We start from the raw sequence: 26,556 nt of genomic DNA, 5'->3' as shown, positions 1-26,556 counted from the left end.
CCAGACCTGTATACAGTACTCAAGGCGTGGCCTAACCATAGCCTTATACAAGGGAATAATCACCGTACCAAAGAGTTGATATGTTGCTCTGGGGTTGCTGTTTCCCATAGGCAGTACTTTACATTTGTCAATGTTAAACTTCATTTGCCACCTCTCAGCCCATCTGCTCAACCTTTCCAGATCCTGTTGCAGCAGCATAGTGTCAGTAGTTTCCTTGACAACCCTGCCAACCATTGTATCGTTTGCAAACTTGGACATTAAGCTTGGTTACAGATCAATATCATTTATAAATACAGAAAACAATAATGGACCCAACACTGAACCCTGAGAGACTCCACTAATAACATTAGTCCACGATGAGCAGTGTCCATTGATTACCACTCTCTGGCTTCTCCCTCTCAACCACCCCTTTATCCATAGCAGCAATTTGCCTCCAATGCCACACTGCTCCAATTTGTGCAGCAGTCTTCCATGTGCAGTAGTATCAAAAGCCTTTCTAAGATCCAGGTATATAATATCAAAGTTACTCCCTGCATCCAGTTCTTTTGTGACTGCATCATAGTATCCAATCAAATTGGTCAGGCAAGACTTCCCCTTAACAAAACCATGCTGTGTCCGAGCTATAACTGAAGTTTTGTCTAGATGATTCTGCAGTGCTTCTTTAACCAGTGCCTGCATTAATTTTCCTGGAACAGAAGTTAAACTCACAGGTCTATAATTACTTGTGTCGGCCTTTGATCCTCCTTTGTGAATTGGGGTGACATTTGCACATCTCCAGTCTGTGGGTACCTCCCCTGAGTCCAAGGAAGCTCTCATAATTATGGCTAAGGGTTTGCTTTCTTCCTTTGCTGCCTCCTTTAATATAACTGGATAGATCCCATCCACCCCATGTGCCTTTCTTGTGTTTATTTTCAACAATTTCTCCTCTACTTTACTCTCAGTTATTACAAGATTATCTAGCTTACTGCCAGAGTTGAATACACCTCTGGCATTCCCCTCCCTGAATAACTCCTCATGTGTGAATGTCGATGCAAAATATTCATTTAGTTTGTTAGCTATCTGAGCAGGATCATCAACAGTTGACCCATCGATATCAAGTGGACCAATCTGATTCATCCCCTTCCTTCTAGAGTTTACATAAGTAAAGAACCCCTTGCTGTTTTTCTTTGCATCCCTTGTCAAAGATTTCTCATAATCTGCCTTTGCCTACCTAACCTCCTTTGTAACTTGGTTACAGATCAACTTGTATCTATCATAGGCTTCTGTGTCACGTGTAAATTTATATGTATCCCATGCATTTTTCTTCTCTGTCATATGTCTCATTAGTTCATCTGACATCCGCTTAGGCCTAAACCTTGAACAATATTTCTTAGTTGGTATGTAAAGCCTAGTAGCTTCCAAGATAAGTTCTTTGAATGCTTCCCATTTTGAATTTGCTGTTGGTAACATCTTCAGTTGATCCCACTGTATAGAATTTAAATACTGTCTCAGACCATCGTAGTTGCCTTTACAAAAGCAATAACCCTTCCCATTACCCCTGATGTTAGTTACCTCTTTGAGTAAATTCCACTTCAGCACACTGTGATCACTGCCACCTAGTGGTTCCTTTATCTGCAGATTCTTAATGCATGAGGAATCACTACTGATAATCAAATCAAGAGTATTACTCCCTCTAGTTGCCTCCCGAACATGCTAATGTAGAAAACAATCATCCAATAAATCCACAAAAGCCTTGCTAGTGTAAAAAAAAAAGGTAAAGTGCAGCCATTATCAACCCACTGCAGGATGGAAGACTCCTCAACAATTCGTGCTGAGGGAAATGGACCATAATCTGTCACGCTGGTCCAGTGCAGGTTGGCAGATCGACCGTATTCAGCAGTCAGGGGCTTGAACCCCGGTCTACTCAAAGAGCGTGTGCTACTGCACTCCCACTCCTGACCACTCGGCTGTGTGAGTGACCAATCCACAAATTCCAGTCAATACCTGGGAAATTAAAATCCCCCATTATAAGACTCTCTGATTTACTGGCCCACTCTATTTCCCTGTACAGTTTCTTATTATACTCATCAGAGTCATTAGGCCTATAGCACACTCCTACTCTCAATTTTGATCTCCCAATGCTTATGTCACACCAAACTCACTTGACACTGCACTGTCCAGCGATGTCGACTGGCTTCACTTCCTTGGATTTTATGTGTTTCTTAACTAATAGCATAACCCCTCCTCCCTTCCTATCCTTTCTGTAGATTTTGTACTCCCCAAATTAGAGTTCTGCTTTCCTTATATCTGTGTGACACCCCGTCTCTGATATCCCAACAATATCCACCTTTGATGCTTTGAGCAATACCTCAAATTCATCAAATTTATTTACCAAACTCCTAGCATTGGTGTACATGCAAGTACACATGCACCTGTTTCTATTCTTAGCTACCCTAACACAACCCATGTGTTTACTTGTACTTCAATGACTCCCAGCAGTCTCTGAAATATCCTGCATCTTGTTTTTCAGACTTCTGCTCATTCCAATAGAAGCAGTGAAAGAATCACTTTCACCTCTGCCAGTGGCTACTGTTAATCTATTAGTCTTTGTATCCTCCCAAGCTAGCAGTTTTTCGCCCCACCTAACACTGCCTTGATAGCATCAGCAAACATTCTTGCACCCTTTCTATTTAAGTGTGTCCCATCCCTGTAGAAGCAGTCTCTCCTGTTAACAAGTACAGACTAGGCTGAAAAAAATTCTATCCCTCGAGCCTTGCGCAATCTTTCCAGGGCCAAATTGATCGATGAGGCTCTCATCATATAAAAAAAAAGTAAAGTGCAGCCATTATCAACCCACTGCAGGGTGGAAGCCTCCTCAACAATTCATGCTGAGGGAAATGGACCATAATCTGCCACGCTGGTCCAGTGCGGGTTGGCAGATCGACCGTATTCAGCAGTCAGGGGCTTGAACCCCGGTCTACTCAAAGAGCGTGTGCTACTGCACTCCCGCTCCTGCCCACTCGGCTACGGAGGCCTCATCATATACTCCCTCCTATCGTGTCTAAATAACATCCTATGTTTGATATCAAACGAAACGTACACGCTGAGAATAAAGTATAAGCTCTACTTCTGATTTCTAAGAGGTACAAACTAGAGGTTATAATAATATATGCACGAACATCGAGCCATGATGACGAAGAGCTTGAAGAAATGTACACCGAAATCGAGAGACCTAGATGAACAGAAAACTCACTACACCATCATTATGGGGGACTTCAATGCTTCAAAGGTTGGAAAAAGACAAAACTGTACAGAAAGGGGAACTATAGGAAATTTTGGAATTCGTGAAAGTAATGAAAGATTTGTGGAATTTGCAGAATCTCAAGGAATGTCAGTAATGAATATTTTTTTCAAAAAAAGGTGAACAGAAAGTAGACATGGAAGAGCACAAATGGATTAACAACTAATGAAATTGACTTCATACTCACTAACAGAAGATATATTGTGAATTGCAGATATATACAGTATTACCACACTGAACAAGGTAAATGTTGGAAGTGATCACAGAATGTTAAGATGCACACTTAATATAGATATAAGAAAAGAAAGGAAAAAAAAAAAACTGACTAGAGTATATAATATGAAGGTCTTTCAGATAACAGAAGATGAGAAAAAGCAGTAGGTTCTGGAACTTGGGAACAAGTTTGAGCTTCTGCAGACTTTTCAGGACCAAGATATTGACGAGTAATACAATTTTCTGAAAGTGATAAAGCCCAAGAAACCTATAGGTAAAAAGAAATACGAAGAAGAAAAAATTAGTCAAGAAACACTTATGATGAGCCGAAGATGACAAACAAAGAGCAAGATAAACAATGACAAGGAAAAATTGAGTATACTGAGTTATGCAAAGTCATTAGAAAGAGACTCAGAGAGGACATAAAGATTTAACACAAGAAAAGCAGAACAAGCATTAAGGGAAAACAAAGGACTTAAATGAGCAGTCATGAGCAGTAATACAAAAAGACAACTGATACTGAATATGAAGAATAGTGATGGTATACTTATAAACAGAGAAGGCATAATTCAAATAGCAGGACTACTAGAGAGAAATGTACAAGGAGTGAGAGAATGACGCCAGCAGTGCGGAAGATGGATCACAAATTAGCAACATATACCCGATATTGAGTGGGAGAAGACAGTGGGTGGTAATCAATGGGCGCTGCTCTTCGTGGACTAATGTTATTAGTGGAATCCCACAGGGTTCGGTGATGGGTCCACTGTTGTTTTGCATATTTATCAATGATATTGATGAAGGTATATCAGGCTTAGTGGTGAAGTTTGCAGATGATACAAAGGTTAGCAGGGTTAGCAATGACAGTAATGGCAGTGTGCTACTGCAACAGGATATAAAAAATTTGGGAAGATGGGCTGAGAAGTGGCAACTGAAGTTTAACATTGACAGATGCAAAGTACTGCATATGGGTAGAAGTAACCCCAGAGAAACGTACCAACTGTGTGGTACTACACTTAGGGTGGTAGAAAATGAAAAAGACCTGGGATTAATTGTGCAGTCAGATATGAAGTTTTCTGAACAATGCAGACAGGCTGCAAGAGCAGGTCATGGGGTTTTGTCAATGATATACAGGAATTTTGCTAGCAGGGAAAAGGAGGTGATTGTCCCTCTGTATAAGGCAATGGCCTTATACAGAGGGATCAGGCCACGCCTTGAGTACTGCACACAGGTCTGGAGGCCTCATTTTAGGAAGGATATAGATTTGCTTGAGTGTGTACAGAGAAGGGCAACAAGATTGGTGAGGGGATTCTCTTAACAAGAGAGGCTTAAGTTCTGCCAATTGCAGAACTTAAGCCTCTTAAGAAGTGGCTGGAGACTAGGCACCTGCGAGGTGATCTGACTGAGGTGTATAAGGCCTTGAATGGGTTGAGCACGCTGAATTCTGATGGGATTCTTTCACTTGTTCAGATTACAAGCCTAAGGGGGCATAAATTCAAATTGAGGAAAGAAAGCTGTAGTATAGATGTGCGGAAATTTGCCTTTAGCCAGTGGGTGGTTAATTGCTGGAACAAACTTCCATCTGTCGTTGTGGAAGTTGGTAGGTTAAATAAATTTAAGGAGGAACTGGACAAACATTTATAGGGAATGGTTGTGTGAATTTTTTTTTTTTTTTGGCTGATGCTACATAAGCTCATATGCTTGCTTTCTTGCATCACATGCCATGATTACTCAGGAAAGATATATTATTATATCCTTCCTGATGAGGTAGAACATGCATAGAAGAAAATGAGGAATCAAAAAGCCCCAGGTAAAGATGAAGTTACTGTAGAGTTGTTAAAATTAGGAGCAAGAGACATGACATAGAAACTGGCAAGACTGCACAAAATACATTAGGAAAGGCATGACGAAAATAATGCAATCATAATTTTGCTCCATAAGAAAGGAATATCCTGTATCTTGTAACATCAAGCTAATTGTTCTATAATTTCCAGAATTTAGAAATTATAGAACAATTAGCTTGTTGTCCCACATCTATAAGTTGTTCACAAGGGTCATTAGTAACAGATTAGAAAGAATACTTGTATGAGAATCAACCGAATGAGCAAGTTGGTTTTAGGACAGGATTCTCAACTATGGATAACCTTCATAATATCACAGCTAATGGAAAATGAATATAAATGCCATTATAGCATTTGTGGATTATGAAAAGGCTTTTGACTCCATACAGCATAAGGCGATGGAAATACAGGGCATAGACATCCCATTATGATTTTGAAGAAAATATATGAGAACGATACTTCCTTTATTAGACTAGACAAAGACAGTAGCAAATTTAAAATTGAGACAGTAGTTTGAAAAGGAGACAATATTTCCAAAGTTGTTTACTGCTGCCCTTGAAGAAGCTTTAAAAAAATTGGACTGGCCACAGAATGGAGTCAATGTGAATGATGCGTACTTAAACCATTTACGATTTGCAGATGACATTGTGGTCATAAGCCATGATTCTGAAGAATTAGAGGAAAACCTTAATCAGTTATACATAGTAAGGATTTTGGACTAAAGATGAATATGGTTAAAACAAAAGTAATGATGAACAAGTATGCCATAGGATGGAATATAATCATTGAAGGAGCAAAAATTGAAAGGTGGATTCATATACTTATCTGGGACAAGTTATTAGCTGTAATAATGATAAATGGCTGGAAGTCAAGAGAAGAATAAATTTCTGATGGATAGCACTCAGGAAATATAGTCACATACTGAGGAGCAATATCCCAATTTGTCTGAAACAAAACAATGAACCGATGTATACTCCCCATAATGACTCATGGAAGCGAAACTTGGGCACTCACCAAAAGAATGTAAGAGAAGCTGAAACTACACAGCGAAGAATGGAATGAATTATACGAGAAATCAGACTGTTGGTTAAGAAGAGAAACACATGGCTTAGACAGCAAACTAAAGCCAAGGACATTATTATCAAAACTAGAGAACTGAAATGGACTTGGGCAGGACACACAGCTCAAAGACATGATGACAGATGGACTAAGAAAATAACAGAATGGTACCCAAGAGGAGCTAAAAGAAAACCTGGAAGACAACATAGATGGACAGATGAAATTCAAGAGTTTGTGGGCAGTAAATGGATAGCTGTTGCACCTTCATCCTGGAGCGGACTAAAAATGGCTGATGATGCGGCTCATTGATAAAAATGGGGAAAAGAAGAGGATGATATTATTTAGACCATTTGAGCATGGGGCCTTATTTGACGCAACATGTTGAACACGCTTGTGGCTGGCACTGACCTGATTATCATTACCCGACAACATCACTGGGATCGTAGTACATGGTTCATGTACTTTTAAGAGGAAATTAAAACCATCTTAGAACCATTAAGAGGAAGTTTGTTTGTTTGTTTGTTTGTTTATTTTGGTTTTTAGGAGCATTAGCAACTAAGGCCATATTACTCCGGGATATGCGGTGGTCATACCCTGACCTTTCCGCATCCTCCGTATTTGGTGGCGACGGGCTCGAACCCTGGTCTAATCAAGAAGCGTGTGCTATGCACTGCTGCTCCTTCCCACCTGGCTACGGAGGCACCTGTAAGAGGAAATGATCATGAAGTCCTTAGCTGGAAGATGAATTGCAGTTGTTAAAGGTAATGGGTTTAACACGTTCGCTGCCAGATAAATTTGGGAGAACCCATTCAATGTGCCAAAATTTTCGGAATGTTGAAAAAAATCAAATTTTTTTCAAAATCAAAAAATCATTCAAAAAAGTTGTAAATAAAGGTTGAAAATTGAAAGTTTGGAAAACATTGCTCTATAAGCTGGAACATGTTGGAATCATGAGTAAGATCCGAAGATGGATTGTAGGATGGCTACAGGGTAGGAAGCGGTGGGTTGTGATTAATGATTACTTTTCAGATTGGCCTTATGTTAAAAGTGGATTCCCTCCACCCCCAAGTATCAGTTCTGTGACCACTGTTGTTTCTGATTGATCTTTAAAATGCCATTGATGAAGAGACAGAGCATAATATCAAAATTTGCAGATGCTGCTAAGATTTGGAAAGTAATTAATGATAGCATGAAGGAGCAATCCTTCAAAGTTAGTCAAAAAAACTGGAGCTATGTTTTAAAAAAGCAAAAACAAGGTCTCACACTTGGGGATTATACCATAAAGTAACTTATAATTAGATGTCAAACTTCTTGAAAGAGTCCAAAGATGGGCAACCTGCTTGGTGAAATCTGCAAAAGGGCACCCACAAGATTAAAGACTTTGAATATGATCTTCACAACCAGGCACCTTAGAGGGATCTGATTGAAGTCTGTAAAGCTCTGATAGGGTGAAAAGGAATCGAGATGAAATTTTCCCTGTTATGATTCCAGATTTAGAATTATAATGGGACCATCTATTGAAAAGGGTTTAACTGATTCACACATTAAAATGTAAGACTGCCTTGGTTTAAACCTTTAAAATTAATTTTAACACATGGTTGAATATGTAGTTTAAAAGGTTTTATTTAATTTAAAATTTAATTAAAAATGATAAAATTAAAATTTAATAAAAAATGGTAAAATTAAAATTTCATTTTACATTTTCTTTTATAGTAATTTTCAATACTAATTCGACAAAAAAAAAAAAAAAAACGATATGGTTCAATTACGATATACTGTACTTCAACGAGAGTTGATAAGTAAATACCGAAAATGCGAAATTTTATCCATGTAGTTCGAGAAGAATTAGAATTTAACTGGACAAACTTTCTACTTTGTGGATTTAGCACCAGGCTGCAAAGGGGCTTTAGCTTATTGTCGACCTATTCATTGGAAAAAAATCAAACTAAAGGAGCTGCCAACAAACTAGAATCAAATAATTTTATAACATCTTTATATCACAAATTCATTATTCATATATATTGCGCAATTCAGTATTGTAAAACATGTAGTATACCTTTCTGGACAGCCTTATATTTCTCTATTTCTTGAGCAAGTCGTTTCTGCAGTGCTTCCACTCCGGCCATCTTTCATTTAGAAATTTTAATTGCGGACGTACAAACGACTCGTGCGCAATGATGAGCCAATAAAATATAGAGTACAGATCAGGCACGCGTGGTGAGATCTCGCTTTTTTGCGGAACAACTGTTTAAATTTTACAATGGCTCCCTTCCAAATCAGCCATGCGATAGTTTGCAGAATACCAAGCAGCATTAAAAAAGATTTTGCAGGAACGGAAAAATTTAATCTCGAAGAAGCGAGAAGACAACATGAAGAATACTGCCGCCTGCTTCGAGATCTTCACATTGATGTTATCGAGCTGCCATCAGATGAAAATTTGCCGAATTGTGTTTTTGTTGAGGACATAGCCGTGGTGTGTAATGGAATTGCGCTTATTTGTAAGCCTGGGAGTGCCATCCGTCAAAATGAGGTGGGGGCTATTTGCTACTCAGCAATTGCTAATTCAACATAGTTTTAGATTAAACTAAAATTAGTATTCAAAGAATTAAAGAAAAAAATAAAGTTGACTTGTAAATTGCATATGTTTTTTAGTTGTTATACAGTATTCAATATAAAGATGTCGATTTATTTACTTTGGAGATTTGTCATATTGACTTTTTTTTGTTATGTTTGTATTGAAATTCATGCTAAAATTAGACTAAATATTATTGTTTTGATTTTACTGCTTCTAACATCTTGCTGTAGAAAACAATCCTCCAATAAATCCACAAAAATCTTGCTAGCGTGCGAATGACGCTATCTAGTACGGTATATCGTATCACAAAGGCGGGAAAATTACGAACGGTTAGCGGAGTTGAAACACGTGGAAACCTTTACCGATACTTTTATGCAATTACAAGGCCGAGTAAAGAATAAATACACCAAATTAATCAGAAAATCACAAAATAATGTTATACTACTAAATTTAAATCAAAAGTTTTAGAAAAACAATAATTTCAAATCAATAAATAAGAAAAATCCACTTAGCGGCTTTGAAAACGACCGTCTCTAGTAGCCTCGTCAGCATAAATGCTGGAACGAGTACAGAGAAGGGCAACTAGATTGGTGAATGGGACAAAGGGGTTCTCTTACGAAGAAAGGCTTAAGTTTTGCAAATTACAGTGTCTGGAAACTAGGTACCAGCGGGGTGATCTGATAGAGGTGTACAAAGCCTTGAATGGTTTGAGCATGCTCAATGCTGATGGGATTCTTCCTCTAGCTCAGAAAAATCACCTGAGAGGGCATAAATTCAAATTGAGGAAAGACAGATGTAGGATAGATGTGCGGAAATTTGCCTTTAGCCAGCGGGTGGTTGGTGGGTGGAACAGACTTCCATCCCTTGTCGTGGAAGTTGATAGCCTAAATAAGTTTAAGGCTCAGCTGGACAGGTATTTTGAACGAACAGAGGGGTGAAGTGGAAGTGGGTTTTTTTTTTTTTTTTTTTTTTGGCTGATGCTGCATAAGCTTGCTTTCTTGCATCAAATGCCTCTACTAATGCTAATGCTAATGCTAATGCTAATGCTAATGACCAACCCACAAGTTCCAGTCAATATCTGAAAAGTTAAAATCCCCCATTAAAAGACATTCTGATTTACTGGCCCATTCTATTTCTCTTCACAATTGCTTATTATACTCATCAGATTCATTAGGCCTATAACCCACACCTACTTTCATTTTCCCTTTCCCAGTATTTATGTCACACCAAACTGGCTCAACATTGCACTGTCCACCAATGTCAACTGGATGCACTTCCTTAGATTTTGTGTTTCTAAACTAACATCATAACCTTTCCTCCCTTCCTACCCTGTCTATCCTTTCTGTATACATTGTACTCCCCAAATTCCAATTCTGCACTGCTTATATCTGTGTGACACCATGTCTCTGATATCCCAACAATATCTGCCTTTGATGTCTTGATCAGCAGTTCAAATTCATCAAATTTATTTACTATACTTCTCACATTGGTGTACATGCAAGTATACATGCACCTGTTCTTACTCTGTTACCCTAACACAGCCCATGTATTTATTTGTTCCATGATGACTCCCAGTTCTTGAAATCCCCAGCAACTTGCTCTCTAGGCTGCTGCTGCTCATTACAATACAAGCAGTGGTGCAAGACTCACTTTCGCCTCTGCCTGTGGCTACTGTTAATCTTTTAACCTGTGAATTCCCCCAAGCTAGAAGTTTTCCGACCCACCTAACACTGCCTCAGTATCATCAGAAAATATTCTTGCACCCTTTCTATTTAAGTGTATCCCATCCCTGTAGAAGCACTCTCCTGTTAGCAAGCACACACCATGCTGAAAAAATTTCTACCCCATGAGCCTTGCACAATCTCTCCAGGGCCGAATTGATTGACAAGGCTCTCATCATATACTCCCTCCTATCGTGTCTAGACAGAATTGGAGACACTTTCAAATCAAACCCTAGCTTGGGACTTTTTTCAACATTGGCCTGTACTTGTTAATTAAATCTGCAGATCTGTTACTCTTAAGGTTATTAGTGCCAACATGTTAAACAATATCACCTTTTGTCCTCTTAAAAGATATCTGCTCTATAACCTTATCAACTTTTGCCTCTGGCAGACATACCTTTGTCCTATTCCACGAATTGGAGCAGAATGGTATTAAGAGTAAGTTGCTACAATGGATAAAATGATGGTTAAGTGCGAGAAGACAGAGGGTGGTAATCAATGGGTGCTGCTCTTCTTGGACTAATGTTATTAGTGGAGTCCCACAGGGTTCGGTGTTGGGTCCACTGTTGTTTTGTATATTTATCAATGATATTGATGAAGGTATATCAGGCTTAGTGTCGAAGTTTGCAGATGATATAAAGGTTGGCAGGGTTGTTAATGACAGTAATGGCAGTGTGCTACTGCAGCAGGATCTAGATAATTTGGGCAGATGGTCTAAGAAGTGGCAACTGAAGTTTAACCTTGACAAATGCAAAGTACTGCATATGGGTAGAAGTAACCCCAGAGAAATGTACCAACTGTGTGGTACTACACTTAAGGTGGTAGAAAATGAAAAAGACCTGGGAGTAATTGTGCAGGCAGATATGAAGTTTTCTGAGCAATGCAGACAGGCTGCCAGGGCAGGTCATGGGGTTTTGTCAATGATATATAGGAATTTTGCTAGCAGGGAAATGGAGGTGATTATCCCTCTGTATAAGGCAATGGTCAGGCCACGCCTTGAGTACTGCGTACAGGTCTGGAGGCCTCATTTTAGGAAGGATGTAGATTTACTTGAGCGTGTACAGAGAAGGGCAACAAGATTGGTGAGGGGAATGAAGGGATCCTCTTATCAAGAGAGGCTTAAGTTCTGCAAATTGCAGTGGCTGGAGACTAGGCACCTGTGCGGTGATCTGATTGAGGTGTATAAGGCCTTGAATGGGTTCAGCACACTGAATTCTGATGGGATCCTTCCACTTGTTCAGATTACGAACCCAAGGGGGCATAAATTCAAATTAAGAAAGGACATATGTAGAATAGATGTGTGGAAATTTGCCTTTAGCCAGCGGGTGGTTAATTGCTGGAACAAACTTCCATCTGTCGTTGTGGAAGTTGATAGGTTGAATAAATTTAAGGAGGAACTGGACAGGCATTTGGAGGGAATGGTGTGATTTTTTTTTTTTTTTTGGCTGATGCTGCATAAGCTCATACATTTGCTTTCTTGCATCACATGCCACTACTACTACTACCCTTTTTGCATAATATATTCCCCATCTCCCTGATAATAGTCACCATCAATAACTATTTCATATTTCATGCATTTTTTTAGACTGTGATGCATTGGAGAATTGCCCCCTTCGGTTCTTCCCCGAGCCACAGCACTCTGGCTTTGCTGCTCTAGTCCGGGTCTTGATTCCATTTAAATACAATTTAATAAGATTAATAAATTTTACTGATTAATTGATAATACTAAGCTAACAGATTTCTAATACAGTGCTACATGTTTCACTGTCTAGTTTTACGTTAAACCTTACGCTATCTAGTTTGGGATATATGTTACACTATTCCATATCATATAAAAATGGCACCGTTGTTATTCGATACTTTGTTATATCATTGACAAGACCCCATGCACTGCTCAGAAAACTTCATATCTGACTGCACAATTGCTCCAGGTCTTTTTCATTCTCTACCACCCTGAGTGTAGTACCACATAGTTGGTATGTTTCTCTGGGGTTACTTCTACCCATATGCAGTACTTTCCATTTCTCAATGTTAAACTTCAGTTGTGACTTCTCGGCCCATCTGCTCAACTTTTCTAGATCCTGCAGTAGCATACTGTCATTAACAATCCTGCCAACCTTTGTATCATCTGCAAACTTGAACATTAAGCCTGATATACCTTCATCAATATCATTGATAAATATAGAAAACAAGAATGGGCCCTAGGGGACTTCACTAATAACCTTAGTCCATGAAGAGCAGCATGCATTGATTATCACTCTGTTGTCTCCAACTAATCCACCCTTTTATCCATTGTAGCAACTTGCCTTTAATGCCACACTGCTCCAATTTGTACAATAGTCTTCCACGTGCAACAGTATCAAAAGCTTTATAGAAATCCAAGTATATGATATCAAAATTATTTTTTTGTATCTAGTTCCTTTGTCACCAGATCATAGAGGCGCCTCCGTAGCCAGGTGGGAAGGAGCAGCAGTGCGTAGCACACGCTCCTTGATTAGACCGGGGTTCGAGTCCGTCACCACCAAATACGGAGAATGCGGAAAGGTCAGGGAATGACCACATCATATCCCAGAGCAATATGGCTTTAGTTGCTAATGTTCCTAAAAAAAAACCAAATAACCAGATCATAGTATCCAATCAAATTGGTCAGGCAAGACTTCTCCTTAACAAATCCATGCTGTGTCTAAATTATTACTGCAGCCTTGTCTAGATGATCCTCTAATGCTTCTTTAACCAGTGACTTCATTACTTTCCATGGAACAGAAGTTAAACTAACAAGTCTGTAATTACTTGTGTTGCCCTTTAATCCCTCTTTGTGAATTGGGGATTCAATTGTACATCTCCACTCTGTGTGGACCTCCCCTGAGTCCAAGGATGCTCTCATAATTATGGCTAAGGGTTGGCTTACTTCCTTTGCTGCCTCTTCTAATATAACTGGATAGATCCCATCCAGCACAGGTGCCTTATTCTTAATTTCAACAATTTCTCCTCCAATTTGCTCTCAGTAATTACTAAATCATTAAGCTCCCTTAGAGTTTAATAAGCGGCAGTCATCCATTTCCCTACAGACTTTTTTCATGTGTGAATGTAGGTGCAGAGTACTCGTTCAGTTGGTCAGCTATCTGAGCAGGATTGTCAACTGTGGAACCATCGATATCAAGGACCAACCTGATTCATCCCCTTCCTTCTAGAGTTTATATAAATAAAGAAGTCTTTGGTATTTGGTCTTATAAAATATGTATGTAACGGGTACAACATGCAGGATTGTGAATGTATTCATTTTACACTACACTGCATTGAGATTCAAAAGAGTTTATATATATATTTTTTATTATAGAAGCATTTACAAAAGTAGAGAAAAGCTTGCTGAGAATAGCTGTTAAGATGCTCATCTCCTGTTTTCCCTCTATAACCAGTCATTTTCTTTTGCACTTTGTGGTTCTATATGTACTGGTAAACAAGAAAAAATGTTTCACTAGATGCACAGGTCTTTCATTTAGTGCTTATATGAAATTCACACTTTTATTCATGGAGTCAGTTGTCTTATCAGCAATTGTTTCTGAATGTGCTCTGTTACGTAGTTTCAACAGTTAATTCTCATAGTTTAGAGAATAGGTTTAAAAAGAATTATTCAGCTTGTTACTGCCCTGCCACAGTAGCTTTTAGAGGCTGGTTTCAGTTGTCATCCCCCCCCCCTCAATTTTAGAAGTACAGTTCGAATTATCCAACCTGTAGTTACTAGTAGCAGCATCCTGCCCCTTTTTGTTTCAAGTTTATGTATTTCATGTTATTTTATATATATATATATATATATGTGTGTGTGTTTTTTTGTTTTTTTTTTTAATTTCATAAAATAGTACTATATGCTGTGATATGTTTGATCCAACATGCTGATTACTTTTTCCTGTTAAGAGGGTGCTGTTTGGCAGTATTTACTAGTGGAGTTTCAACACCTTTCTTTGGTTCTATAGTCTCAGTTTGGTAAGTACTTCATGTAATTGTGGTTTTCATAGAATAGGGCCGCCACAGCCTTTCAACCCAGCCATACAGCAGGTTTAGAGGTTATTGTAATGCCATGCCCATTGGATTTGACACCTGCTTATGGTTCCTGAAAAGGTGGGGGCCTTAGCACACAAAATCCTGCTTTATTCTGTTTAATTTATTTTCTGATTTTTATCCTTTTGTATTGTCTATTTTATTCAATCCTTGAAAGGAATCAAGACCATCTTGGCAAACTTTATAAACTTTTTTGTACATAAGTGCTTTAAAAAAAAGTTTTAAATCTCAACATAGTGTAATGTGAAATGAATATCTACATTTTGGTTTTAGATATTTTAATACATAAATCATAGCACCTAATAATATAATCATCAATGACATAACTAGGGCAAGTTAATGTGGCCCTGGTCTTAGGTAGCAAATCACTACTGGTGTTGAGTTACTCAGAATAATTGAATTTATAAGTAATTTTTTTAAATATAATTGCAGTTGCTATTATCTAAACCAATTAATATAAAATCCCGTAATTGATAGGTTTCACTGTAATTTTTTTTCCCTCCTTTAAAAACACTAATGCCTGTGCATAGCCCACACGTACACCACTGCGTGTTTTTTTTTTAAAACATATATAGCACATGTCTGGTGCCACAGTATTTGCGCAGATATGATGGCATGGGTATAGAGTTAAAATGTCTGATGTGGTATGTTTTGTCTTAAGTCACATTAATGAAAAACAAAGGTGAATTTTTGATTGTTTAGCTATCAGTCAAATCTTGACGATTCAGTTCCTGTCTCTGTAAGGACATAATAATAACTGCATTATCCATATATAATGCAGTTATTATTATGTCTCTACAAAATGACTGCCTGTGTTATGGGAGGGTAGCCCATTAAAGAGGACTGGAAGGAGTCTTCTCAGTATGTAATGCTCTTATAATGTACTGTTTGCCTTTTCTTAGGAAAAAACTAATATATTACTGTTAGAATTCATCTGATGGTATATTAAAACTGATTTAGTATAGAAATTAAATAGCATCAGTTGAGGCACATGATGCAAGAAAGCAAGCTTATATAGCATCAGCCAAAAAAAAAAAAAAAAAAAAAACCCTTCCCATTTTGCCCATCCGGTCACTCCAAATGTTTGTCTAGTTCAAGCTTAAATTTATTTAAGCTATTAACTTCCACAACAACCAATGAAAGTCTGTTCCAGCAATCAATACCCCCTAGCCAAAGGCAAACTTCTGTACATCTATTCTACAACTGTCTTTCCTCAATTTGAATCTATGCTCCCTCAGGTTCTTAGCCTGAGAACCCTGAGGAGGTACTTAATTTCCTTACTAAATCAGATCAATGTCAAGAGCTGAAGTGACATTGAGAAATACCATGTGAGTCAAACTCTTTTGTTAATTGCTACCCTGGTATTTAAATATAAACACAAGTTATCTGCAATATTTCAATTTTTCAATTTTTTATATTATGTTACTAATTTCTTATGTTTGTTTTAGCAAAATCAGTTACATTCAAATAGTGTACAATTTGTTGTTTATCCACAGTAAATAACAGTTGTCATATTGATCTTTTTTTTTTTTTTTTTTTTTTTTTTTTTTTTTTTGCTATATAAGCCTTATTAATTGATGTGGGCTTTGCTCTGTAAAGGTTGAAATTTGCTCTTCATGTGATATTGCTGTGGACTGCAATTTGTTTCCTTCAGTACTACATAATACAGTTGAATGTGGGAACATTACAGATTGGAAAATCAGTACTTAATGATACTGTCTTCCTCTCCTAGGTCATCTTTTTTGTTCTCTTTATTTGGAGACATCCTTTGTTCTCTGTTGCCCTCTTCCTGCCTTCTCAGCTACCCCTGGCTATAGGTCGAATCACACTAATGTGAAACTGGATATCTGTATTTTAATAGTTAACTTCCTTTGTTGCACTTCCTCCATCAATAAAAGAAATGTGGGTAATACTTTTTATAACATTTATATTATCACCTTCAATATACGGACAGATGTGTGCATTTCAGTGTTCTGAAGTAGTTCTAAATTTTATATAATATAAATATTCTAATATGTAATTAAAGGGGCAGATTTAAGTTATAGTGTAATTTGGCTTCCCAGGTGGCTTCTATAAAAAATAATGGATGTGCCAAAGCAAATTTGGCCCCTCCGAAAAGTTTAAAAAAAGTGTCCTTTTTTTCGTGTGTATTATAGTAAGAAACATTAATCTAAAATATAACGAAATAAATTTGAATGTTATTGAAAATAGTATTGTATAACTTAGATTTGGATTTGACAACACATTTTATTATTTTTTTAAGAGGCAACAACTTTCACATCCAAACATTGAAAGATATCTTAAAACAAAAAACAATGTTCACTTCATACAAATTTGGCATGTAATCTGTTATGGTCAACTGTCCATAGAAATTGAAATTTTGTTTCTGTAGATTTTTAGAAGTCCCAATAAAAAGATTAAAAAATATGATTCTACCCATGCTGCAAGAATGGTTACAAAATTGATAAAGCTCTCCAGAAAACTGTTGTGATAAAAACTGAATATAAATAAAGTTAAACTAACAAATTTATAAAATGTTAATAAAACTTGACTAGAATTTACTGTCTGGAATGATCTTAATTTCTTTCCTGGAAAAGAAAGCTCATAATAAAAAAATTTTTAATATTACTATTAGCCATATTTAGTTCAAGGAAACTCTGGGCTTTTACTGCACTGGGCAAAATAAATAAATAACAAACCACATTTGACTTCCTTTTCATGTAGTTATATATCCAGCTGAACTTTGAATTTTCCTATGCTATCATCCTCAACCATCCAAGGAAGAACCTTGTTCGAATAAATACCAAATCACTTCTGAAAAGAAAACTTCCTGAAATCCAGTCTAAACCTCTCTCCCTGTAATTTGAATTTATGGCTAGTTCTGAAATCATAAGTGAAATTTTCACTCTAAGTTCGTTTTACTTCCACCTCTTATACACCTCAAATTGCTTTTTTTTCCTTATTATTTTTTTTTTAATAAGAATGAGATTTAAAAATTTTTAAATATCAGAAAATTATAATTAAATATATTTCTGCTATTGATTTAGACACAATAACCTCCCTCGGTAGTAGTAGAGGCATCATATTTCACACATTCATTCCCTCTAAAAGTTTGTTTGGTTCCTTCTTGAATTTATTTAAGCTATCAACTTCCACAACAACAGATGGAAGTTTGTTCCAGCAATCAACAGCCTACTGGCTAAAGGCAAATTTCCACACATCTATTCTACAACTGTCTTTCCTCAGTTTGAATTTATGCCCCCTCAGATTCGTAATCTGATCGAGCAGAAGAATCCCATCAGAATTGAACCTGCTCAGCCCATTTCAAGGCCTTATACACCTCAGTCAGATCACCTCGCAGGTGCCTAGTCTCCAGCCACTGCAATTTGCAGAATTTAAGCCTTTCTTCGTAAGAGGACCCCTTTGTTTCCCTCATCAATCTTGTTGCCTTCTCTGTACTCACTCAAGCAACTCTACATCCTTCCTAAAATGAGGCCTCCAGACCAGGATGCAGTACAAGATGTGGCCTGACCATTGCCTTATACAAAGAGATAATCGCCTCCTTTCCCTACTATCAAATTTCCTGTATATCATTACAATACTCCATGACCTGCTCTGATAGCCTGTCTGCACTGCTCAAAAAACTTCATATCTGACTGCACAATTACTCCGAGGGCTTTTTCATTCTCCACTACCCTAAATGTAGTACCACACAGTTGGTACGGTTCTCTTGGGTTATTGCTACCCATATGCAGTACTCTGCATTTGTCAATGTTAAACTTCAGTTGCCACTTCTCAGCCTATTTGCCTAACTTTTCTATATCCTGTTGCAGTAGCACACTACCATTACTGTCATTAACAACCCTGCCAACCTTTGTATCATTTTTTTTTTTTTTTTTGGTAGTTGTTGGCGTATCGGCTTCTGTGGCCATAATGCACCTCCCAAGGGTTTTTTTGCAGTACTTTGATCCAAGCCCGAGGCAGGATTCGAACCCACGACCTTTGGGTTGCCAGGCAGGCACTTGACCCACCCGGCTAGCCCGGTCGACCTTTGTATCATCTGCAAACTTCGACACTAAGCCTGATATACCTTCATCAATATCATTGATAAATATACAAAACAACAGTGTGCCCAACACCAAACACTGGGAGACTCCACTGATAACATTAGTCCATGAAGAGCAGCGTCCATTGATTACCACTCTGTCGTCTCCCACTCAACCAATGTTTTATCCATTGTAGCAACTTGGCCTTAATATCATACTACTCCAATTTGTACAGTAGTCTCTTTGCGCAACAGTATCAAAAGCTTTCTGAAATCTAAGTATACAATATCAAAATTATTTTTGATTCATAAATATATGAAAGCTCTAGAAAATAAATAGCCCTAGAAAGATGAAACTTCACAGGAACTTTAATCCCTTTCTATGTACTCTCCGTGTATAGTAACACATTTCTTCCATCTATGGATCGGTTGTTTAATACCTTGATCATAGTAGGCTGCACTTTTTGCCTGAAACCACGATTCTACTTCATTGATGACTTCCTGAGATGAATCAAAGTGGCGAGAAATGAAGAAACCACGCAATGGTTTCTTCATTTCTCGAAACAAGAAGTCTGATGGTGCTAGGTCACTAGAATAGGGTGGGTGCTGCAGTCGCACAAATCCAACGGCTGGCAATAACATTGCATTCGATATTGCTTCTGCAAAGGCGTCTGCAATCTTGGAACTCATCATGTGGAGATTAGACCTGTGTGGATGGTTATGTAAAATGCTGTGGGCAGACCCATAACTAATTCCCACTGCATTTGCGATGAAATGAATTGCCACACTTCTATCACTTAGCACCAGCTGCTTTGTCTCCCTGTCTGTGGATGTTGATGGCCTTCCTTCTCTTGGCTCATCAAAGACACTTGTGCGACTGGAATTCCCGTTTCCACTTTTTTACAGTGTCATAGGATGGACAATTCTGCCCATACACAGCTTTCATTTCTTTGTCAATTTCCTGAGCTTTCTTGTCCTGCAAATGCAGAAACTTGATCACTGCTCAATATTCTACTTTGTCAACCATAGCATCATTCCTCAGATTCTGAGCTCCACCTCTGGTGTACAATCACTTACAGGAATGAAATTTCACATGTTAGTTATTGAATATGTACACAACTTACCGTATTTCCCCATGTATAAGACGCACCTTAATTTTGGAGCCCGAAATTTGAAAAAAAATGTATTACATAAAGTTATTGAACTAAAGTTTTATTCATCATTCAAAACTCCCATCCATTAGCTTGTCGTCATCTGTGTCTGATGACGAATCACTGTTTTCATATATTGCCTCGTCCTCAGTTCCATCTATGGCATTTGAAATGCCACACTTCTTAAATGACTTGACAACGATCTCAATCTTGATATTATCCCAGGATCTTTTTTACCCAGGTACGAACTTCTCCTATAGTTGGTTTCTTCACTCTTCCTGCTGGTGTCAAATTGTCCCCAGAAGACTTCATCCATTGGTTCCATTCGTCTCTCATGGCAGCTTTGAAGGGTTTGTTAATGCTGACATCAAGTAGTTGGAGCTGGGATGTCAAGCCTCCAGGTATTCCAATTGCCCATTGCTCTTCAATCCATATCTTCAGTTCCCTCTCTAAATCAGGCCATTTTGCTGACTTGCCTCTCGTGGCCTTCTTCTGCCGTGGCGTTTTCAGTAGGGTTTCTTCTTCCCGTAGCCAGTCTCGGATTGTTTTCTCAGTTGGAGGAGGACCAAACTTACGTTCAGCAGCACGATTTCCATTCACTTTTGCAAACTGGATCACTTTTAACTTGAATTCAGCACTATACAAAAATCTTTTCTGAGCTATTTCTGGGAAGAACATGGCAAAACGTAACCTAATATACCGGTAACAAGTGTGAAACAATGAGCGCAAAGACAACAAGTGCGAGAAAGCGGGAAATGCAAAAAAATCTACAACCACTGTATAAGACGCACCCAGTTTTTAGACTCCAAATTTTTCAAAAAAAGGTGCGTCTTATACATGGGGAAATACATTATATTAAAAACATCGTCCTACTGATGTTTTATCTTGGTTAGGGTACGAACGTTTTGATACCTCCTCATATATTTTAAATTGTTATGAGAACTCCAAACATGAAAGATATTAGAACTTCTGTAATACTACCAAGTAACTAGAGCTTACAATACCGGTATTTCAGTATTTTTAATTTATGAAACCGGGATACCGGTATTCCAAAAAAACCCGTTTTTCTCAATAAATTTTGATGACAGTTAATAAAGTAAGGAAAAAACAAGTACTTGAATTCAGGTTTTAAATAAACATTTATTGCAATAATAAATATTCTGAAAAAAATCATTAAAATACAGTTATTCAAAAAACAAAAAAATGCATATTGTTACTGCAAAGTTTAGTTATGTTTAAGCATCCACACTACCTGTCCGAATAAATTGAGCTCTTAAGAAACATAAGAAATCAATAGTATGATAATTTAAAATGGATCTAACTTTGGTACATACAATATGCGATTAGTGGCAGAAAATGCCCTTTCGGATTCTATTCTGGTACGAGATAATCGTAGACGATCTCAGTCCATATTTTCTAGGCTTTGAAGTTTTTTAGCAAAAATAGTTAAAAAGTATTTCATTAATTTCCGACTCAAGTTAATCTTTTAAAATCTCATTGGAGTCAGGCAATTTCTTATTTTGGAAAGAATATGCGGAACACTGATGTTCTGTTCCATGTTGGTCTTCCATGGTTGAATTATGTTCATCATTTTCTGAAGGAGAAAGATGTTTTATTCATCAAAGTATAATTTTCACTATAGTCTCTTTACTGAGTCTGGGAGAGAGCAAAGAGTGGGGATAAGGAATAAAAAAGAGAGCATAGAGTGCAGTTAAGGAATTCTGCACATATACAAATGCAAAGAAGAGAAGGACAAATCAGATCAGACGCATATGTAATTGCGTGGGATAGTATTAGATATCCCAACTGATGTTGCAGATGAACTTGACAGTTACTTTGCATTGATATTTACAGAAGAAAAACCCTTTGCGTCAATGAGAAATTATGGAAGTGAAGTTGAAAAAAATGTAATTAATGATGTTGAAATTTCACATGTTGATTTAATGAGAAAACCTTCGCGCCCACAGGCGAGTAAGACTCCTGTGGTTGATGGCATATACCCTATAATCTTAAAGGAGGCAGCAAGTGAGTGCATTGAACCATTAATGCTAGTTACGAGAGCATCACTGGACTCTAGCATTAGCATTAGTAGAGGCATATAATGCAAGAAAGCAAGCTTATGCAGCATCAGCCAAAAAAAAAAAAAACAAACCACTTCCATTTCACCCCTCTGTTCGTTTGAAATACCTGTCCAGCTGAGCCTTAAATTTATTTAGGCTATCAACTTCCACAACCAGGGATGGAAGTCTGTTCCACCAACCAACTACCCGCTGGCTAAAGGCAAATTTCCGCACATCTATCCTACATCCGTCTTTCCTCAATTTAGATTTATGTCCTCTCAGGTGTTTATTCTGAGCAAGAGGAAAAATCCCATCAGCATTGAGCATGCTCAAACCATTCAAGGCTTTATACACCTCTATCAGATCACGTCACCGGTGCCTAGTCTCCAGACACTGTAATTTGCAAAAATTAAGCTTTTCTTCGTAAGAGCAACCCTTTGTTCCATTCACTTGTTACCCTTCTCTGTACTCGATCCAGCAGCTCTACATCCTTGAAATCAGGCCTCCAGACCTGTATACAGTACTCAAGGTGTGGCCTGACCATCACCTTATACAAGGGAATAATCACCTCCTTATCCCTGCTAGAAAATTTCCTGTATATCATTGACAAGACACCATGAGCTACTCTTGCAGCCTGTCTGCACTGCTCAGAGAACTTTACCCCCCAGGGTAAAGTTCTCTGAGCCATTACCCCCAGGTCCTTTTCATTCTCTACCACTCAGTACCACAGAGTTGATACGTTGCTCTGGGGTTGCTGTTTCCCATAGGTAGTACTTTACATTTGTCAATGTTAAACTTCATTTGCCACCTCTCAGCCCATCTGTTCAAGCTTTCCAGACCCTGTTGCAGCAGCATAGCGTCAGTAGTGTCTTTAACAACCCTGCCAACCTTTGTATTGTCTGCAAACTTGGACATTAAGCTTGATGTACTATCATCAATATCATTTATAAATACCGAAAACAATAATGAACCCAACACCGAACCCTGAGGGACTCCACTAATAACATTAGTCCACGATGAGCAGTGTCCATTGATTACCACTCTGTCTTCTTCCCCTCAACCACCCCTTTATCCATAGCAGCAGTTTGCCTCCAATGCCACACTGCTCCAATTTGTGCAGCAGTCTTCCATGTGCAACAGTATCAAAAGCCTTTCTAAGATCCAAATATATAATATCAAAGTTATTCCTTGCATCCAATTCTTTTGTGACTGCATCATAGTATCCAATCAAATTGGTCAGGCAAGACTTTCCCTTAACAAACCCATGCTGTGTTTGAGCTATAATTGAAGTCTTATCTAGATGATCCTGCAGTGTCTTTAACCAGTGCCTTCATTAATTTTCCTGGAACAGAAGTTAAACTCACAGGTCTATAATTACTTGTGTCAGCCTTTGACCCTCCTTTGTGAATTGGGGTCATATTTGCACATCTCCAATCTATGGGTACCTCCCCTGAGTCCAAGGAAGCTCTCATAATTATGGCTAAGGGTTTGCTTACTTCCTTTGCTGCCTCCTTTAATATAACTGGATAGATTCCATCCACGCCAGGTGCCTTTCTTGTGTCTATCTTCAACAATTTCTCCTCCACTTTACTCTCAGTTATTACAAGATTATCTAGCTTACTGCCAGAGTTGAAAACACCTCTGGCATTCCCCTCACTGAATATCTACTCATGTGTGAATGTTGATGCAAAATATTTATTTAGTTTGTTAGCTACCTGAGCAGGATCATCAACAGTTGAACCATCGATATCAAGTGGACCAATCTGATTCATCCCCTTCCTTCTAGAGTTTACATAAGTAAAGAACTCTTTGCTGTTTTTTTTTTGCATCCTTTGCCAAAGATTTCTCGTAATCTGCCTTCACAGATTAGGCTTCTGTGTCACATGTTAATTTATATGTAACCCATGCATTTTTCTTCTCTGCCATGTCTCATTAGTTCATCTGACATAAATTTAGGCCTAAACCTTGAACAATATTTCTTAGTTGTTATATAAAACCTAGTAGCTTCCAAGATTAGTTCTTTGAATGCTTCCCATTTTGAATTTGCTGTTGGTAACATCAACAGTTGGTCCCACTGTATAGAATTTAAATACTGTCTCATACCATCGTAGTCGCCTTTACGAAAGCAAAAACCCTTCTCTTTACTCCTGATGGTAGTTACCTCTTTGAGTAAATCCCATTTCAGCACACTGTGATGACTGCCATCTAGTGGTTCCTTTATCTGCAGATTCTTAATGCATGAAGAATCACTACTGATAATCAGATCAAGAGTTTTACTCCCTCTATTTGCCTCCCGAACATGCTGAAGTAGAAAACAATCATCCAATAAATCCACAAAAGCCTTGCTAGTGTGTGAGTGACCAACCCACAAATTCCAGTCAATCTCTGGGAAATTAAAATCCCCCATTATAAGACTCTCTGATTTACTGGTCCATTCTATTTCCCTGTACAGTTTCTTATTATACTCATCAGAGTCATTTGGCCTATAGCACACTCCTACTCTCAATTTTGATCTCCCAATGCTTATATCACACCAAATTGACTCGACACTGCACTATCCAGCGATGTCGACTGTCTTCACTTCCTTGGATTTTGTGTATTTCTTAACTAATAGCATAACCCCTCATCCCTTCCTATCCTGTCTATCCTTTCTGTACACATTGTAGTCCCCAAATTCCAGTTCTGCATTCCTTATATCTGTGTGACACCATGTCTCTGATATCTCAACAATATCCGCCTTTGATGCTTTGAGCAATACCTCAAATTCATCAGATTTATTTAGCAAACTCCTAATATTGGTGTATATGCAAGTATACATGCACCTGTTCCTATTCTTAACTACCCTAACACAACCCATGTTTTTACTTGTACTGCAATGACTCCCAGCAGTCTTTGAAATACCCTGTATCTTCTTTTCCAGGCTGCTGCTCATTCCAATAGAAGGAGTGCAAGAATCACTTTCACCTCTGCCAGCGGTTATTGTTACTATATTAGTCCTTGTATACCCCAAGCTAGCGATTTTCTGACCCACCTAACACTGACTTGATAGCATCAGCAAATATTCTTGCACCCTTTCTATTTAAGTGTATCCCATCCCTGTAGAAGCAGTCTCTCCTGTGAACAAATACAGACCAGGCTGAAAAAAATTGTACCCATAGAGCCTTGCACAATCTTTCCAGGGCCGAATTGATCGACAAGGCTCTCATCATATCCTCCCTCCTATCGTGTCTGGGCAGAATTGCAGACACTTTCAAATTCAACCCTAATTCACGGCTTTTTTTCAACAGTGACCTGTACTTGTTAAGTAATTCTGACTCGGGAGAGATTCCATTGGATTGGTGTAAATTGGAACATAAAGGCTGTTCTAGCAGTGTAACGGGAAATTATCGGCTGGCAGTCTAAATTCAGTAGTAGGGACAATCATGGAGGCAATGATCAAAGGTGGAATTCAGGATCATTTAGATGATCTGAGCAGTGCAGAAGGGCTGCAAGAGTAGCTCATGGTGTATTGTCAATGATATATAGGAATTTTTCTAGCAGGGATAACGAGGTGATTATTCCCTTGTATAAGGCAATGGTCAGGCCACACCTAGAGTACTATATACAGGTCTGGAGGCCTCATTTCAAGAAGGATGTAGAGCTGCTGGAACGAGTACAGAGAAGGGCAACAAGATTAGTGAATGGAACAAAGGGGTGCTCTTACGAAGAAAGGCTTAATTTTTGCAAATTACAGTGTATGGAGACCAGGCACCAGCGAGGTGATCTGATAGAGGTGTATAAAGCCTTGAAGGGTTTGAGCATGCTCAATGCTGATGGGATTCTTCCTCTCGCTCAGAATAATCACCTGAGAGGGCATAAATTCAAATTGAGGAAAGACAGATGTAGGATAGACATGCGGAAATTTGACCAACTGAAAGATCCTGTCAATATCTGGGAAGTTAAAATCCCCCATTAAAAAACATTCTGATTTACTAGCCCACTATTTCTCTGTACAATTGTTCATTGTACTCATTCGAGTCATTAGGCCTATAACACACTCCTACTCTTATTTTTTCTTTTGCAGTGCTTATGTCATACCAAACTGACTCAACAGTACACTGTTCATCTATATCAACTAGATGCACTTCTTTTGATTTTGTTTATTACCAAGACCAGGTGTTGATTACCTGGTCTTGGATGGCAAGTAGGAATGGTTCGGTCTCACGGAAGAGTATCCCGGTGGTAAGCCACGTGCTGAAAGCCTTATTTATGTAGTCTTGGTGAAGATTATTGTGCTGCCTTCCACAGAGTGCCTTCGTTGCTCATATTTCTGTCTCCATTCCTTCTGTCTTAAATGACTATGGTCTTCTCATTGAGGTTGAGCATGTTGTGCCACTTGTCTACTTTGCTTATGCTGTAGTTACAACAGCATAAGCAAGTCTGATTTCGCTTTAGTAACTAAAACGAAATGACCATCTGGAACTGGTTAAATTATTAGTTCTATGTATAGCAAATTGATGATAAATAAAGTTATTATTAAATATTTATGTAAAAATAAGAATAAAGTTGTTTCAAAATA

At 38.1% G+C, this 26,556-nt stretch overlaps 2 protein-coding genes across 2 annotated transcripts in view; one reads left to right on the top strand and one right to left on the bottom strand.

The window, feature by feature from the left end:
* Pfdn6 (prefoldin 6) overlaps nucleotides 1-8,597 on the bottom strand; it is a 36,965-nt gene extending 28,368 nt beyond the window's left edge. Inside the window, exon 1 of the mRNA XM_090368633.1 lies at nucleotides 8,447-8,597. Coding sequence (XP_090224759.1) covers nucleotides 8,447-8,516 — 70 coding nt within the window. The 5' untranslated portion in view covers nucleotides 8,517-8,597. The remainder of the gene's footprint in view (nucleotides 1-8,446) is intronic.
* A 53-nt stretch (nucleotides 8,598-8,650) lies between these two features.
* LOC150089514 (N(G),N(G)-dimethylarginine dimethylaminohydrolase 1-like) overlaps nucleotides 8,651-26,556 on the top strand; it is a 113,594-nt gene continuing 95,688 nt past the window's right edge. Inside the window, exon 1 of the mRNA XM_090368632.1 lies at nucleotides 8,651-8,920. Within this exon, the coding sequence (XP_090224758.1) occupies nucleotides 8,651-8,920 (270 nt within the window). The remainder of the gene's footprint in view (nucleotides 8,921-26,556) is intronic.

The sequence above is a fragment of the Mastigoproctus giganteus genome, chromosome 2 (assembly GCF_048544385.1).
Source record: "Mastigoproctus giganteus isolate SK-2022 chromosome 2, ASM4854438v1, whole genome shotgun sequence".
Classification (NCBI taxonomy): Eukaryota; Metazoa; Arthropoda; class Arachnida; order Uropygi; family Thelyphonidae; genus Mastigoproctus; species Mastigoproctus giganteus.
Note: the sequence above shows the minus strand (reverse complement) of the source record. Positions and strands in the feature narration are given on the sequence as shown.